General features: G+C 41.8%; 1 protein-coding gene and 1 long non-coding RNA gene across 8 annotated transcripts in view; one reads left to right on the top strand and one right to left on the bottom strand.

Annotated features, from left to right (window-relative positions):
• LOC101161662 (uncharacterized) overlaps positions 1-17,015 on the top strand; it is a 55,383-nt gene that overhangs the window by 14,395 nt on the left and 23,973 nt on the right. For 6 of the 7 annotated variants that reach the window (XM_078955581.1, XM_078955580.1, XM_020707918.3 and 3 more), the window contains exons 2-4: positions 3,395-3,511; positions 6,602-6,732; positions 16,115-16,232. Coding sequence is in view for 4 of the 7 variants with exons in the window: in XM_020707918.3 (XP_020563577.1) it covers positions 3,395-3,511; positions 6,602-6,732; positions 16,115-16,232 (366 nt within the window). In the remaining 3 variants the exon portion in view is untranslated. The remainder of the gene's footprint in view (positions 1-3,394; positions 3,512-6,601; positions 6,733-16,114; positions 16,233-17,015) is intronic. The other variant, XM_078955582.1, reaches the window with a different exon arrangement.
• Positions 3,227-6,605, bottom strand: LOC144996250 (uncharacterized). The gene is made up of 2 exons (XR_013659261.1): positions 6,432-6,605; positions 3,227-4,715 (listed from the first exon to the last, which is right to left on the bottom strand). It is a non-coding gene; the product is annotated as an uncharacterized LOC144996250 (long non-coding RNA).

The following is a 17,015-nucleotide window of genomic DNA, read 5'->3' as shown; positions in this document are numbered from 1 at the left end:
TTTGTACATAAGTCTTGTCTCTGCCGTCCTCTTGTGCTGGTCCATACTGCCTGCTACCCTTTTTCTCTGCGTACCCCGTCAGTTGGTTTTCCAGTTTCCCTGCTTGGCAGTGCCCTGGTTTTTTTGGGAACACCCTGCCTCCCGTCTCTGCACTTGGGTCCTGCACCAACCCCTCGACATAACAAACCTGTCCCCTTCTACCTGCATCCATTCTATGCCTAAAGCTTCACAAATACAATCTTTTTCAAATGGCATGTTTTTGTCTGGTCCTGAGTCACAACAATTTGAATAAAGAAATACTCAAAAATGCTATTTTAATTTAATTTTCTATACATGTTTAGAAAACACTTTTGCTTCATTCAGAGGTTAGATGACGACTGGAGCAAAAGTGCAGCAGCTGTGAGCATTTGTTCTTTTAATTAAACTTCTGAAATCACAACCATTTCAAAAAAGTTGCCACACTTTATTTTGAATTTGAGAGGTTTCCAATAAAATGAGTGTCTTCGGTTTTCTCCTGGCTCAAAGACTTCCTGTATGTCCGCTGATAATTGGAAAACCCAGCCTTACTTTGAAAATAAAAAAGGAAACTCGCTACTGAACCTTAAAAACATTGAAAAGTGTTAGATTTGAAAGTGTCTTAAGGTTTTATCATGACCCAGCAGTCAAAGCTTCAATAGAAATGTGAGCTGCTGTGTGGAGATGCAGGCATGCAGGAGCCGTGAAGGACTGGTCTGTGCAAAGGTTTCTTGCCTTCGCTCCGTACTTTCGCTCCGTGGATGTGAGGTGCTGCTGTTTTGACAGACGAGCTCCGTCACCAGGAGTTGACATTTCTACTCGGCTAATTTGTTTCAACACTTATGTTTGCTGGAAACATAATTAAGAAAACAAATTAGAAGTACAGAATCATCATTTCTTGAAGACAGGGTGGGAGAGTAATGAGGAGAAATTATAGCGTCTCACATTCATCAGGCACTGGTGTACTTTGTAATTACCTTTTATGTGAGGAAAAAGGACTTGTTTGGCTCCTCTGAGCATTCCATCACCTTACATTTAAACTTTTTCCCTTCTTTTCATCTTTAAAACCCCTCGCTGCTGCCGTCGGGCAGCCATCATCTGAGGGTTGAACGTCAACTTTGCTCTAGTTCAATATAAACTCAGATCCCTTTCTCTTCAAAACCCTGATTTCTTTGGTTTAGATGTTTTGTGCATTTTGCAGCCCATCGGAGATCTGAACATACGCGGACACTGGGCCGTGCTTTTCTCTTCCTTCTGCTTTTTTCTTTTTTTGCTCTTTTTGATTCTAAATTGAAGAAAAAAATCAAAATGAAAAGTTGATCAGAAATGTTACAGAAAAGAGGTGGAGAGAGGCTAAAGAGGAAACAGGCTTCCACACCTCCACCTCCTCACCTGTGCAGTATCTCACCTTTCATCCAGCTGCTTTGTCTCTTCAGAGGTTCTGAGGAACATTGATTTCTTTGGACTTTGGAGAAGCCAATTTTATCCATACGGCACTTTTCATACACGTCGTTTTCATCTTCTGGCCATATGAACACGTGAAGTTGGTAATCTGAAACGCACACACCTGATATTCTGTTAAAAATAGATGTGAGACAACTAAGAAAACACTGGAGCTAAAATAATAGCAGTTAAATTACATATTATAAAAACAAAAGTAAAGTGCGGATGGGATTAAAGCTACAAGCAGCGTTGTGTGGCCCGCAGGCGCTTCCCGCCCCCTCATTACCTCCTTTTTACCTGGCCTCTCCGGCTGCTTCAGACCCTTTCACTTATTTCATAATTGGTAGTTTGTCTGTTGGTTTATCTCCATTTTATTTTTGGTAGCTTCGGGGTGACGAACAGCTCTATGAAATTTATAGAAGAATCTGCAAAAGTAAACTTTACCTTGGCAACAGAGGTTTTCTGCTAACCACGCCCACATCCCTAATATGTTGGTATATGTTAGTAGTTTTTTTCACGTGTGTGAACAAAAAATGTTCTTTTCCCAAATTGTGGAAACTGTGAAAATCGCCCATTTTCCCACTTTTGCCACAAATTGGCCACCAAACCGTAATAATTTCAAAACTTGTGTTTTGGTTGTGTAAGTGGATTATTTCTCCTGTTGTGATGACAACGTTGTTTTTTTTGTCTTTTTTTTGAGAATTTCAAATCTGGTCCTTCAGCCCAGGACTGCTGCGGGACAGAATGGTGTAAAGATAAGAAATAATCAAACTTTCAGAGAAGGAAGAGACATTTCAGAAAGCAGAAATTACTCGTCTGAGTGTGGATTTGTTGGTCAGCTCCATCACTGATGAGTCTGATCCTCTGTAAGCGTAGAAAATGAAGAGTGCGTTTAAAAACTTTCTGAAGATTCCTGGAGTCTCACAAAAGACAAAGAATTTGTTGGTTTACCCACCGGTTGTTTGATTGGTGTGAACACTTTGCCATCTTGGTGGAATTTGATGTCTTACCTTTCTGAGCGTGGGGAAAGGGGAGGTGCAAGTACACCTGTCCGTCTTTGAGACACACCCAGTTCCAGAGATGGGAAAGAGAAACAAATGACCACGCCCTGATTTGAGCACAATGTCCATCTGAGATAAAACATCTCATTAGGTTTATAAGAGCTTAGCCCCTGCAGAATCTTTTGGGATAAATCTCCCCACAGAGGTGGAGTCAAGAGTTGTTGCCCTGAATTAATATGTTCTGGTTTCCTGATCTGACTCTGGTTGCTTTCCAAATCAAACCATCCAGAAGGATGAAGGGAACGTTTTTGGTCAGCTGGAAGCCTGGATGGTTACTAAATCTGGGGTTGGGGATTTAAGAAACCATGTTTGGTGATGGTTACTTTTGACTGAGAAATCCATCCGAATGTGCTGACGGTCAGCTGTTAAAAGAGAAAAGCAGGTCGGTTAAAGGTTGATTTGCACGTAAGTGAGTGTAAGTGCAGAATCTGGCTGCTTTTGTAGACCTGTAAATGGCTTTTAGAAGGGTCTTGATCCTGATGCCTACAATAAATGCCCCCAAAGTAAGGGTCTGGAAGATGTTGGAGTCACAGAAAAAAAAACGAATGAAATTATTGCACGCAAAAAGAAAAGTTCAGGATTTACACGTTATAATTAACAAAGATGAGCTGTTCCACATTGTCTCCATGCTGCAGAAACCCAGAAAAAGTCGATTTTCCAGTTTGTTACACAAACCAAATATCTGCCTCAGAAGAAAAGCTCTCTCCTCCTTCTTGCATTTGTTTATTAGAAATGATTTGTGCATCAGGAGTCAGCAGTTCTCCGCTTGGTGTGCGATTGTTGCTAAAGCTGCTGTTGTGAAACCACAGATTTATTGTGCGCCGGTTGCTGGGATGACAGTGGGTGAAAAACTGTCTTTTTCTTTTGTTTCCTAGAAGTGTCCAGATCCACAGACAGACAAAGAGGAACTGCCTGCTTCTCTGGAAAAACTACGGCAGCTTATAGAAGACAAAATTGATATCCTGCAGTTGCCCTCCATAGAGGATCAGCAGGTAAACTGACACTAGAATCCCCATCAATACTACAAAAATGTCCATTAAATGTACCATTAAATGTAGGACCACGCTAAGGTTAACACCCCTCTGAACAGAAAAAACATTGAAGACTAATTTTTCTATAATTGGGAATAGAGGTGTTAAATCTCATTTCATATTAAATCAAAAACATTTAAGGTGGACATTAATTGTGAAGTGGCTTGCCTTAGAAGGTTTCTGATAACACGAGAATGTGACGAGGCGTCGTCTGCCTTTGCCTCAGGTTGGATTTGGCAGATTTCAGGAATATCTTTGTATCTCAGCAGCCATTTGTGAATGTCAGATCTCGGTTTTCCTCATAATTTCTTGTAAAAGAACAGGGGATCCGATTTGCAGATCAGACCCTGCTTTTGGCCATTCACTAGTGTCAACTATAAAAAAGGCCTTTGAATGCCACTTGTTGAGGAGCTCTGTCTGCTGGAATTTACAGCTTTGCTCAGAAAAGATCTTCCTGCCAGGAATTTGTAACTCTGCAATTGCAAGGATTAGGATGAAAACGTTGCGTCATGCTTTGTCTATTCCTTGTTTCCGATTGCAGAGGATTGATAATCTTTAAACATTTCTCTTCAGACAGTGATGCTATTTTGTCCAGTGCGGTGGTGTGACAGTTATTAGTGATGCAGTGGAACTGGGGGACTTGTGAGAATGAGAGGCTGGAGCCAGATCCGTGTGCTGAGTGTGGATGCGGTGCCAGTTTGTGAACAGACTGAGTCACATGCACGCAGACAGACAGATGAAGGGTGGATTAGAGTGATCTCAGTGTTCTGCCAGGATGACTCAGCCAGTCTGTTGTCTTTCAGCCTTCAGCAGCTCACTGAAGGACTCCTGTCACCTCAACAAGTTCAGACTCAGCCAGTATGGATGTTGAACTCCTCGGTGTTCTTTCGTTTTTCCTCTTTAAATCCTTCTGTGCTCAAACACCCTTCAGGTGGCTTGGAACTCCAGAGTTTTGTTGCGATGATGGACAGACCAAACGAGCGGGGGCCATTGGATTTAACCAAATCTACCGATTAAAAATTCTGCGAATGTTTCACAGTTTTTGTAGTCCAAAGATTATTCTAAATTCAAATCCATCCAGGGATTATTCGCTGCCATGATTTTATTCCATTTGCTTCTCGACGAGTCTCAACTTTGTCAGAGTCAGAGCTTTGAATGAAAAACCCTGAAATAAAGAAATGACGTGTCATTTTTTTCATGTCAGGGGACCAACACACTTTACTGCTTTTTTGTTAGCATTTTGTTGACCAAAAGCTTTTAATGCCACTTATTCATCAATCACAAACATGAATCCCATGAGACAAAAGGCTTTTCTACAGATTCTAAGAAAAAATAGTTTTTTAAACCCCCCAAACTGGACTGTGACGCATCTGAAAACCCATCGCCACACCTTAAACCTAACGTTGGCATTTTATACCAAACTGAGTCCAGAATCTGTCTGAAGCATCAAAATGAAACCGGTACTCTGAGGTAGAAGTTTCTGTAGAGCAGAAAAAACTCTGGATGTTCAGCTGAGCTCATGTTGGCCTCACCTGGATTTGGGCCATTGACTGTATAAGAGAACTGGACTGAGTGGGTGTGACGTCATCCATGGTAAATGAAGCCAATTTAGTCGCCGTTTTTCCACGATACGGACATCGCCACGATGAAGCCAAACTACAGTAATAGCTCCGAGTCGGTCTAAGTCAACGTTTCTATTGCAACTACTGTCACCAGTCAGGAGTAAGCTTATTGGAAGTCCACACCCCTCCCACTGAAAGTGGGCTCAAGAGAGCCTGTCAATCAAAGATTGAGGTGGGGGCCAGCGGACACCACATGCTTTTATTGAGGTTCCTGATTGGTCAGTTTATATTCAAGTCATTCAAGTTTATAGCTTGAATAACTTGCAAAAATGAAAAGAAGAAGATGTTTAAAAAGGTTCTTCTGACCAATAAAATGACTGACAGCTGAGTATTTCTCTGAAGAAGTTTTTTTTTTTTTTAACTTGTCCTGTCCAACAGCTGGGCAGACAGATGAGAGCTGAGGGCCTCTTGTGTTGGACATATTTTACTTTAACAACAGGGTACATGAATCTTCTGACAAACCAGAGGTATGACTGAATAAACCCCTTTTGGAATCAAGGTCAAACTTTATTCAGTTCTCTCAAGAGGTTTATGGGATTCTGGCCGCTTGGAGCCCCCGGGTACTTCCTGTTTGGAATGTTATGGGGGAGGGATCACTCAGTCCAGTTCTCCTATACAGTCAATGGTTTGGGATGCTGAAGTGTGGGCGGAGCTTCACAAGATTAGAGCTGGGATCAGGTTAATTAACCAACTAACTTGGTTTTTCAATCAGTCTATTTTAGTTGAATTCATTTCCAATGTCTATCAATTGGTTTCCCCTAAACTACTATTCCTTTCTCCTAAAGAGAAATTCCTGACTTCTTTTTTGCTGAATCTTAAATCTGAATTTTAAAGATGCTTGATCACTGTCTGGATGTTTGTTGCTCATCTCCTCTGTGTGCTAACAAGCCCTTCAGCAGACATTGGACTTTACTGTTCCGCATTGTCAAATATCTGGATACGCTTGACTGTTATTGACCGTCAGCGGCTTCCTCTCTGCGGCTCATTCATCACAATACACTGCAGACTCACTGAATCTCTCTGAGATTCACTAAAGAAGTGTTTGCAATCGGGTAATAGGGCTAAACAGCTGATCATGGTTGTGTCCACTTGTGGGGATATCATCGATCCAAGCTGTGAGTGCTTTTTATCCGAGGTGTCAGTTTGTCTTTTAAAAGGAGCATACTGTGTGATGATCAGTAACTTTCTTCCTGCTTAACCCGAATGACAGGAAGGCTAAGGGAATATCAAACAATACCTCTGACAATTTATTCTCTCACCTGTGAGTGAGAGCAGCATCCTCCCTCTGACTTTCATCAGACAGGCTTGGCTAACAGCAGCAGGGGAGTCACGCCTTCACACTCTCAGGGCAGAAGCTGCAGCTCTTCATCCAGCTGTCCCGACCCAGAAGGCCCTCCTGACATTCTGGTCTGTGACTCGTCTGCCTCAGGATTCACGGTGTGAGGAGGACGAAGGAGAAGGAGGACTGTGGAGGTTGGCTGTTGTGAGTCGGGAGCTGTCCTTTCACCTCCAGCAGCTGCAGACGCAGACAGAGCAGGAGCTCAGCAACATTCAAACACAGTGAGTGTTGATTCACAGACAAACACTGTCCAAGCACGGCTCTTCATCTCTGAAGATGTCATCAACATTTTCCTTCAAGAATGTCTCAATGTAACCCGGCAAACCTTCAATCTATTAGAAAGAAACTCCAATGTAGGACTTTATATGATACAAGTAAAGCTCTGCTGTCTTTTGAACTTCTCTGAATTCTTTCTGTAACACAACAGAAATCGTCATCCTCACAAGCAGCTTTTTTCCCGTCAACGTCCTCTGAAGCCAAATCTGTTGTTTTAAAAACTGGACTCCCGTCTTCATTAAACAGAGTCGTGTTTGAACACGAGGGAGGCAGATCACGTGGGTTTGTGGGATTTTGTGACTGAGCTGAAACCTGATTGTGGGAATTTCACCGTATCTCATGACAACAGCCGGTTCTGCTCGACTGAAAAAACAACAGGACCCGGCCTGCCGTGCAGCTCATAAGGGGCTGGGAGAGAGCCAGGACAGGAAAGGAAAAGTGAAAAGGAGAAAGTTGGGTTTTGTGCCATGCTTTTAGGAATCTTTATCTGCCAGATCAATAGTTTTCAGTTGGAAACTCCCATGAATCATGATGGTTCATTTGTCCGTTTGGATTTGTCCAGAAGGGCAGCAAACATCGTCTTCTGTTAGGCTCCTGATGATCCGAGGTTCCTCATCTTTGCTGCATTTTTTACTCTGGATGGCTCAAACTAAACAAAACACACAAAAAAGAATCTGCTGATTGAATTTTCAGAGGAACTGGAGCCAGGTCAGGACACCAGATGACCATCCCTCCATTCCATCCAGTCCAATAACAGACGTAAATATGGACATAGACAGACATAGACACCTCTGAAGGAAAACTCACTGTTCAGGAATCCTGTGTGAAAATGTACTTAAACATAAAAACTGTGCTGAACGCTGCCTTTTATTAAGAATTTTTCATTTTTTTAAACTCCATGTCTGTCCTACCGGACATGTTCTAACTTAAATGAGAGCTGGACAGAGTGACCCCTCCCCCCTGGCGTTCCAAACAGGAAGTACAGTCAGTCATGCTATTGGTCAGAAATATGTGACCAATATCCTTGGAGTTGTACACGGTTAAAATTGGATCAGGGATCAATTTTATTCAGTAAACTGGAAATAAAATTGGAATAAACTGTAAATGTATGACTTTAACATCTGATGGTTATCACATTTTTTGCTTTAGATTTTTTTTTTATAAAGATCAAACATTAAACCTGTTCTTCAGTTTTAGGATTTTCCGAACACACGAGTTGAAAACATTATTATCAACAGTTTGTTTTACATTTACCGTTGAAAAAGTGAGAAGATTGCAGGAATGGAGCTCCTGGTCATGACCTTTATGACCTGCATGACCTTTATGACCTGCATGAACTTCATGACTAAGACTATCGCTGAACGCATACTTGATAAGATATAATTTACCAAGTAATGTACAGTTTTAGTGTCAGTCAGAGGTCACAGACAGACACGGGGGAATTTACAAAACAAATACATTTCACTTCAAAAGGGACTCTTAAATGAATCAGAGAGAGTTTTTACACAGATGTGGAAACATCTATGACTTCTGAATCAATCAGGAGCTTCTGAAGGATACTTTTGAGGAAAAAATACAATTTAGATGAAAACTGGTGATGACACAGAGAAGGACAACACAATGGAACACAATAGTGGAACACAATATTCACGTGTTCCATTTAAATAATATAAAGAAATAACCTCTTTGACATCATTTTTTTTTCAATAGGCTTTTTTAATAAAGATAGAGGCCAAACAACCGATTCTTTTCTTAAAAGAAACAAAAATGTGTGCCTCATTATAAAAAGAGTTCAACATTCATCGGTTATACCAAACATTGCTAATCAAATGAATAAAAACATGTTTTGTTCGTCTTTTGAAGCGTTTGATGGCATCTCTAAACTTTTTGTAGTGTATCACAAGGAGGACTTCAAAATATATTTACCCCAATGCCCAAAAATATCAGTGTGGCTCCGGTTAGAACCCCTAAACACTGAGGACAATGTGCACACACACAAAAAGAAAAGAAACAGCAACAAATCCTGTAGCTTGATCTTTCCTTGATAGATCAGGGATCATGTTTGCTTGCAGGGGATTAAACTCTTCAGGCATTTTGGATCATCATGGTTTAACACATTATCTATTTTAAAAACAATTAGTAATAACTAGAATAAGAAATCACTGGTCCTTTTACAGTGTCTTCATCTATGAAACTCTGCGTGAGGAGCAGCAGTTCTACCTGAAAACCAAACCAGACCGACTGGTCGTGCCATGGAGCACCTCGTGGTGCAAAGCTCTTCCATGTCTCCCACCGCTCTGCCTACCTATAGACACAAGACTGTCTCCCATGTTCTTCATGAAAGTGGCTTTGGATTCCACCCCCCCCCCCTAAACGTGACCCCTGCAGGGAACAAGTTGGCGGAAAAAACAGCAGAGGGTGGTCGGTGTTGGGATTTAATTGGTTTGCCTGAGTTTGTTTTCACGTCTCCTCTGGATTCTGTCAAAGATGAGTTTGGACTTTGTTGCTCTCAGGCTGCCAGGTCCTCTGAGCTCATGAAATCAATGCAACAAGCTGAAACACATCTCACGGTGTCAGGCGTGGCGTGGCACACACACCCTCATATTGTGATCATATTCCGGGAAATGTTAACGGCAGCCCCAGAGCCAAAGGGTTCCTGTCAGATCAAAGGCTGCTTGATAAAACGGCCAAAGATTCCTTGGCAGACGGGATGATGGCGCCCACTTCTCCCATCCACCTGGATTACTAAAGAAAGACGTCACCCTGCTTTCATTTTGCCTGGGTTTTCTTTGGCTTTAGGAGGGCTTATGTGGAGACGCTGGCACCAGTGCTGGGCTGGTCCTCCAGCTGGGATGATGGAAAGAAAAGCCAGCCTAATGCAGGGGCAGTGTTGGTTTAGTTTTTTTCAGCCCTACTGCTTTTATGGCTCTTGTTTGGGTTGAGCTCCTTTGAAATGGAGTTTTTAAAACAGCTTTAACTGAGTTTGCACTCTTCGGCACTTCTAAGTTTACACACTTTGGCAGCACTTGTGAGCCGTTGTCTGGAGTTTGCAGAGAAAACATCTTTCATTTTGCTCCCAGTACTTTTGCTTTTTACGTTTTGGTTACACTGTTTGAAGTGAACACATCCCACCTTCAAAGGAGCAGAAATCAACATGTGTCAATCATTTTAAAGGGTCTATGTCCTGTTTTTCTTAAGCCATCCAGAGAAAACTACATCCAGATATATGATAAGGCAGTATATTAACTTTAAAGAATGATTTTTTAAAATGAAATATAAGTTATATTCGCTGCTCATTTTTCTAAGTAAGATGATTCGACCTCTGAAGCTCCGCCTTTCTCTCCTTGTGGGTGCCGCCCATTTCATGACATCAACCTTGAGCCGGCAGGGTGTCTGCCTTTCTCCCCCGAAAATCGCCGATCAGCGCTAGCTCCACTGAGAAAGTGTGTCTGTGTGTTAGCCTGGGGGCGGAGCTGGCAGTGCAGATTCTTCCTGGAAGAGGCGGTTCCTCACTTTGTGATGTCACAATGTGAGAACCCACTCGTTTTTGTGGATTGAGAGGGGCTGGTGCTCATAGAGCAGGTTTTAGGTTTTCTAATACACTTAGAAGCGCAAAGCGTTGATTTTTGCATGATAGAAGCTCTTCAAGAGATTAGAAATGAAATTTAGATTTTCAGTTGAAACCTCTTTGTCGTCTGATAGATTTTCAAATCTACAGGAAGACTTTGGAAAGAAGATGAAGAAGTGATTTTGTGTCACAATAGTCTGTCTCTACCACGCGGTGTCGTGGACCCAGCCGTCGCTCAGCGGCCAGACGCCGAGCTCCGCGGAGGACGGAGAAGCGAGGATCCCGCTGACCGACGGCGGAGCACGCCTGAGATTTTTCATTAAAATGCAGGAAAAAAACAGACTTTTTTCTTTAGAAATGCATTTGTGGTTCACTCTCCGTGTTAATATAAAATGATTGAGATACTTGCCGTCACATTTGAACGTTTATCAGAAGAGTTATTGAAGCAGGAAGTCCGAATCTGTGAAGATCTTTCTAACTTTACCAAGTCCTCTGAATCCTGCACTGTGATTTGTTGACTCCGCCTACTCTTACCCCCCCCCCCAGTTCCATTTTCGCAAGGAATGTGTCAGAATTCAGAGCGCAGTTGTAGCGCACTTGTGATTTGCGCCAGCAGATTGGAGCACACGCAGAAGCACATTTGAGCAGTTGTAATCACAGATTTGACGTTATAACTCTAAATGAACACATGCAAATGGAAATTTGTCAGTTCACAGCAGAAGATTTTTACACACAGATGCAGATTTTTGATGCACAAGTTTTCACATTCTATAACTTATTAAGTTCTCAAATCAAATCTACAAGTGCGTTCTTTTTGGAGCATTTTTACCTTCATAGAGTATGGCTTCAGTTAAATCTGGAGATGAAACTATTATTTAAGTCTTTTAAAAAATAACTAATCTTTATCAAAAATGTTGTCACAAATCGGGTGGATAAACGAGGAGCAGACGGGCCGAAAACTTTGACAGGATTTTGATCTTTTCTTTGTAACCCTTGTGCTATCCTAGGCACTTTAACGTTGGGAGGTGGGTCATCTAGACCCACTAGACAGAGCTCTGAACCTTTTTTCTTCAATGATTTGTGATTTCACTGGTGTCCATGGATTACATGAAATCTTTCCACCTTTATCCACCTTTGTCATGGTAGGGAGAACACGTCAATGGAAGGGGGGGGGGGGGTCATCTAAGATAGCACAAGGGTTTTTAAGGTCTTTGTTCCTCTTCCTTTATAATGCTCTCTCCTCTTCTCTTCTCTTCAGATTTTCTGTCTTTTACTTCCCTAAAAATCTTTCAGAGTTTTATCCTGAATTCTTCATGTTTTCTTCCTCCAGAGCTGCAGTCATCATTTTTGAATGTTTTCGTGTTTTCATAAACTTTACTTACAGTCAGGGGTGGAGCTGGGAACATTTTACATGGGAAGGTGGGAGAGGGGCAAAGGACTTTGGAAGCGTGGCAAAACACCAGAGTGGAAGGCCATTACAAATGAAAGGATCAACAGTTTATTTACTCTGTATTTTATTCAAAAATGTTGCTTTAGCTATTTTGCAATGCTTAAACTGATGATTTCTTCATCCTTGTCAATAATGGTACTAATATTGACTAAAAGTTTTAGGGGGGGTTGAGTGTGGGGCAAAGCTTTTGGCCCCCCTGTAGCTCCGCCCCTGCTTACAGCGGCTGCACAGACATTATGGGATTTGTTTAGAGTTTCTTTAGAAGACTTGGTTCAGCTCCTTCTCCCCCCCCCATTAACAGTTCACGTGCTCAGAAGGGATTTGGTTTTCTTTTGGATGAATTATAAATAAAGTTGGAGTGGATTCGCCTCCTTCAGAGGTTCAAAGAAGCCCTGTTGGTTGGGCTGCAGTGTGATTTTCAAGGCTTCTCTGTGATGGGCTGCTGTCCATCACCTGCTGCATGCTCCACCCTGCTGCCTCCACCTGTGGCATGACGTGGATCAGCTGATTGGATAATTAAGTTTGAGATTTTTTTTCTGCCTGTTTCTCATCAGACTCATGAATGTGTGAAGTCAGACTCAAACCTGGAAAGACAGTCTTCTTTGTGACGGTGTGCAGAAACACCTTGAATCAGCCAGAATGTGATATGATATTAATATTCATATTTGAAGGAGTTCCCAGAGTGGGTTGGATTTGTCAGACGCTCAGTTATTAGAAAGGACAATCTGCTGGTTGTGAGATGCGTTAATGTAAGGAAGAGTGAATGACACCCACACATTTTTCACCCGCAATTATGGACCGAAATGTGTTTGTCGCATACATTCACGTAATTACGGAGCCCCAGTGGTGCTTTTCTGTGTGCAAGAAGCCACAGTGAGCGCGCCAACAGCTGGCTGTGTGTGCGTGCACGCATGTGTGTGTGTGAAGTGTGTGATCCACTCTGAAACGTGCAGACGTTCTTTGATAATTACTCTCATTTGTCTCCCTCTCTTATTTCACGAATGGTTCAGATCGAGTTTGATTGACAGGTGACAAAGGAGCTCGTTCGCACCAAGATGTTTGCCTCTCTACTCAATCTGGAGCTGAAACACGTCTGTGCTAAAGTTAGAAGAAGTGAGACGATTTTGACAAAGTGGATGTGATTCTCTGCATTTTATCGTTTAGCTGCACTTCAACTGAGATCATCTGTGGATATTTGAGGTTTGTAGAGACAAAACTCAGAGGATTTAGAAACCTCTGCATGAGTTTCCCTTCAGAACTGAAGGTGCTCTCTTCCGTCACTGCATGCAAACTGAACAAAGTTATCCACTGAAGAAGGTCTGCTTTTTCATACTTAACTACATTTAATGGATCAAACCTTCTATCGGAGACAAAGGAGCGTCTTGCAAGGAACATTGTATTATTATAATTTTTTATTTAATCTGGTTTTGACCGTGACAGAAACCCAGCAAAACTGGCCACAAAATGCAGGCTTGAGGAAAAATGTAAAGCTCTGAAATGTTTAAGTCCTGCACTTTCCCAACCACACCATGATGCACACTTTGTCTACACAAAGTTCCACAATAGACTCAATTATTAGAAAGCACGTTTATCTTAACGTCCCAATACAATCATGTTCTGATCTATTGTCAAAGCGTTCCCAGTGGTCTTTTCATTATGGTTATGCAGTTTTTAGCCAAAATTTAAGAAAACTGTGTCATTTTTTAGGACATAGTTTCTGCAGGGCAGCAGGAGTTCATTAGAAATTTGCCTCTGTGAGCACAGAGTAAGCCTGCCTCCAATTCCCATCATCCATCTGTTTACATGTTCTCCTACTAGCTTACAGCCCCCTACAACTCCAAGCTAACATTAGCGGTGCAACAAAAACAGAAACCAATATCAGAGCTATTCACCTGTCCAGTTCTGATCCAGATTCCAGCTCAGACCAGGAAAACAGACGTTCATGGATCTGTTAGTCTGCAGGTGGATGATCAGAATGGAGCAGAGCAGGCAGCTTGTGGCCTGAAAATTTCAGATTGTACGTAACAACGTCATTTTTTGTTGGCTCCTGATTCACAAAGATTTGGAAAAAGAAATACTAAGAAATGGAATTTCTATCATCTTAAATATGTCCTCCATGATGATAAAAATGCCACAAGAACATGTTAAAACCACCAAAAACGGAATTTTCATTAGAGTGCCTTTTGTTTTTATATTATTTGTTTATTTGGAACCCCATTAGCTTCCACAAAGTGGTTGCTGGTCGTCCTGGGTTCCATAAGCAGAAAAACACATGGATTTTACAAATTTCACAAAAACCTAAAACGATTTTACAAATTTCACAAACTAATTGATCAGATTTCCTTTAAAAGCTTCACATGGTAAAATAAAACAAATCTTTGTACCATCATACCAAAAACACAGAGCCATCTTGTCATATATTCTGACATCACATGCACACGCAGAAGGGCTTGGGGAGGTTGGCAGAAGCAGCAGAGCCCCGAAAGGGGCCGCCAGGCGGGCAGCAAGGCCAGGGAGGGCGGGCAGCAGAGAATGGCAAGGGCCATTTGTTGCTTCTTCCCTCCTGTTTTCCAACCAAGCCTCGACACTTGACGCCTAAAGCAAAATTACTGTAACGTTTTCCAAAGTGAAGGAATTTTCTGCTCTTTGCAGCCTCACAGATAATACTTTTGAAAGTTTTGTTTGTCTCCCTTGTTCGTCATTAAGTGAGTTAGCTCATTGCTTTTCCACCTCCGCTCGTTAAACAGAGTTTTTCTCCGTTTCCCGGGTTACCATGGTGACACGCCCAGCAACAATCGCAGAGCAAACATTTGTCTGCAGTTTTTCACCATCATCTACTTTAACACACCTTACTCTGAAGTGATTCAGTCAGTCCTGCAAGTTCTGACTGGACTTCATGTGCAGCAAACAGAGTGCGGGCCGGCTGTAGGAACCACAGTCCGGCGACCCGGCCCCACAGGGGGGCCGCCCCGAGTTCGCTATGGTGCTGCTGTCCCTGCGCAGTGGAATCAAGGCCAAAATTTGATCAAAAGCTGTTCATATTTTTTGGGGATTTAACCTTTGAACTTAGCAGCAGCACACTTTTGGAGCTTCTGTTGTTTTTTTTCTCTGCAGTTCACTTTTCAGGGCTGCTGTGTGGCTCTGGAGCAGTTTTCTGTTCAGACTGGCAGTTATCAGCACCGAGGCATTCAACTAAAGCTATGAAATAAAGAAATCCGCTTGAAAACACAAACAGTATATATTTTGTATGGATGATAGTGGACAGGAAGAGTGACTGTAGTCTGTAAGGATTTTTTTGTCAGCTTCAAATCTTTTTCTCCCATCTTTCACCCCAAAGATTTCTTAGTTTGGACTCATGGAGGCCTCCTTGAAAACCTTATCATCAGGAATCAATTGTTTCTCCCAAAGCCGTATAGTTTTGCTGCCGTCGTGTTATTTTCATCTGTTTCTTTTCTAGTTTGTGTCTTTTCCATGTTCATGGTTGTCTCATTTTAATAACTCAGAGGAGGTCCCTCTTCATCCCCACAAACACAAAACCCTTCTTTGCCTCTCATCTTCAAGCGCTCTTACAGAGGGGTAGTGCCTCCCAGTGGAGACATGAGTCATCGCAACCCAACCCAGATGAAGCAAAAACATGTCTGACTGACTTCTTACACCCTGTGTCAAACTAGTGAACTCGAAGATGCTTTTAAGCACAAACTTTCTTCCCACAGTAGCATCACTGGTCCTGATGCCACATTTAATGTCAACTTCAACGGAACAATTACATTCGATTGTTGCTAAGGCTCCTTCATCTGCTGTCTTTGTTGAAATGAGAAACTGAAACAATGGGGTTATCTCGATTAAGCCGTTTCAAAAGGAGGATCTATCTATCTATCTATCTATCTATCTATCTATCTATCTATCTATCTATCTATCTATCTATCTATCTATCTATCTATCTATCTATCTATCTATCTATCTATCTATCTATCTATCTATCTATCTATCTATCTATCTATCTATCTATCTATCTATCTATCTATCTATCTATCTATCTATCTATCTATCTATCTATCTATCTATCTATCTATCTATCTATCTATCTATCTATCTATCTATCTATCTTCCACATTTAAGATCAGTCTTTAAGGGCTTTGATCTACCAAATGTCCAAGTTACTTTTGTATAATCTCTACCATCTTTGAGGATACCTAGGTAAAATAGAAAACAATTTAAAAAATGGAATTGTTGAATAAACTCCTATCTGTCAAACGTAGGTTCTCTCTCAGTCGTGTGGTCTGAGTGTTTTTTTGTGTTGTGTGGACAGACTGAGTCAGATCGAAGGCTGCCGGCAGCAGCTGACCGGGGAGCTGTCGGAGCTTCAGAAGAGGAAGGAGCAGACCGAGGAAGAGCTGAGGAGAAGCTCCTGCCCTCACGCGTCTGCAGTAAGTGTCCACAGACACACACCCAGAGCAGTGGCTTTAAGGAAAAGCAAATATTCACACACACTCCTGATCATTCATCACAAGTCCAGACAGCCCCACTTCACAAACGACAATATTGTGTTTAAGCAGCAACTTTATAACATGTCTAATGTCCAAAAGGAGGAAGGAGTGTTTCAGGTTCAAAAGAAAGAATCCAACAAAAGACAATGGAAAAACTGAAGCCATTTCTGAGTCACTTTATTGTCGTGATAATGCAACAGTCCTGAGTACCTAGAATCGCTGTTCTAGATCTGTCACCTGGTTATTACAACAACAGCTTATTTTCCGTAACTGTAGTGACATAATCTGTTATGAATTGCTCATTTAAAACCGTGATTAAGGTGTCAAAGGATGAAAAAAAACAGCAAAAATGACTGTTTGGAATCTTGGAAGTTATTTAATGCTGTTCATTCAGACAACTCCAGCAAAAGTACTTTTAGTATTAACTTATAGAAGTCAAGAATGGATTACCTGAAGGGATTTTGGATGTAACTCCTGCGGTGAGTTTGAAAGCTTGCTTCTGCACGGACTAAAACTCCCTGTAAGTGGAGGAATTATTAAAATACCTTAACATTAAATTATGTTCAGGTATGGATGGACAGAAAAGAGACATTGGAGAAAATGAAAGCCACAAGCCCCTCCCCTTTGACCTGGCCTCACTGGCTGAGCTGAGTCTGGCCCTCCACTCTACCCCCCCGCCACCCTGGTCAGAGCTGCATGTGACAGATTAATGAAAAATACCAT

The sequence above is a fragment of the Oryzias latipes genome, chromosome 12 (genome assembly GCF_053564925.1).
Source record: "Oryzias latipes strain Hd-rR chromosome 12, Olatipes_Hd-rR_3.1".
Lineage (NCBI taxonomy): Eukaryota > Metazoa > Chordata > Actinopteri > Beloniformes > Adrianichthyidae > Oryzias > Oryzias latipes.
This window is presented reverse-complemented; position numbering and strand designations above follow the sequence as displayed.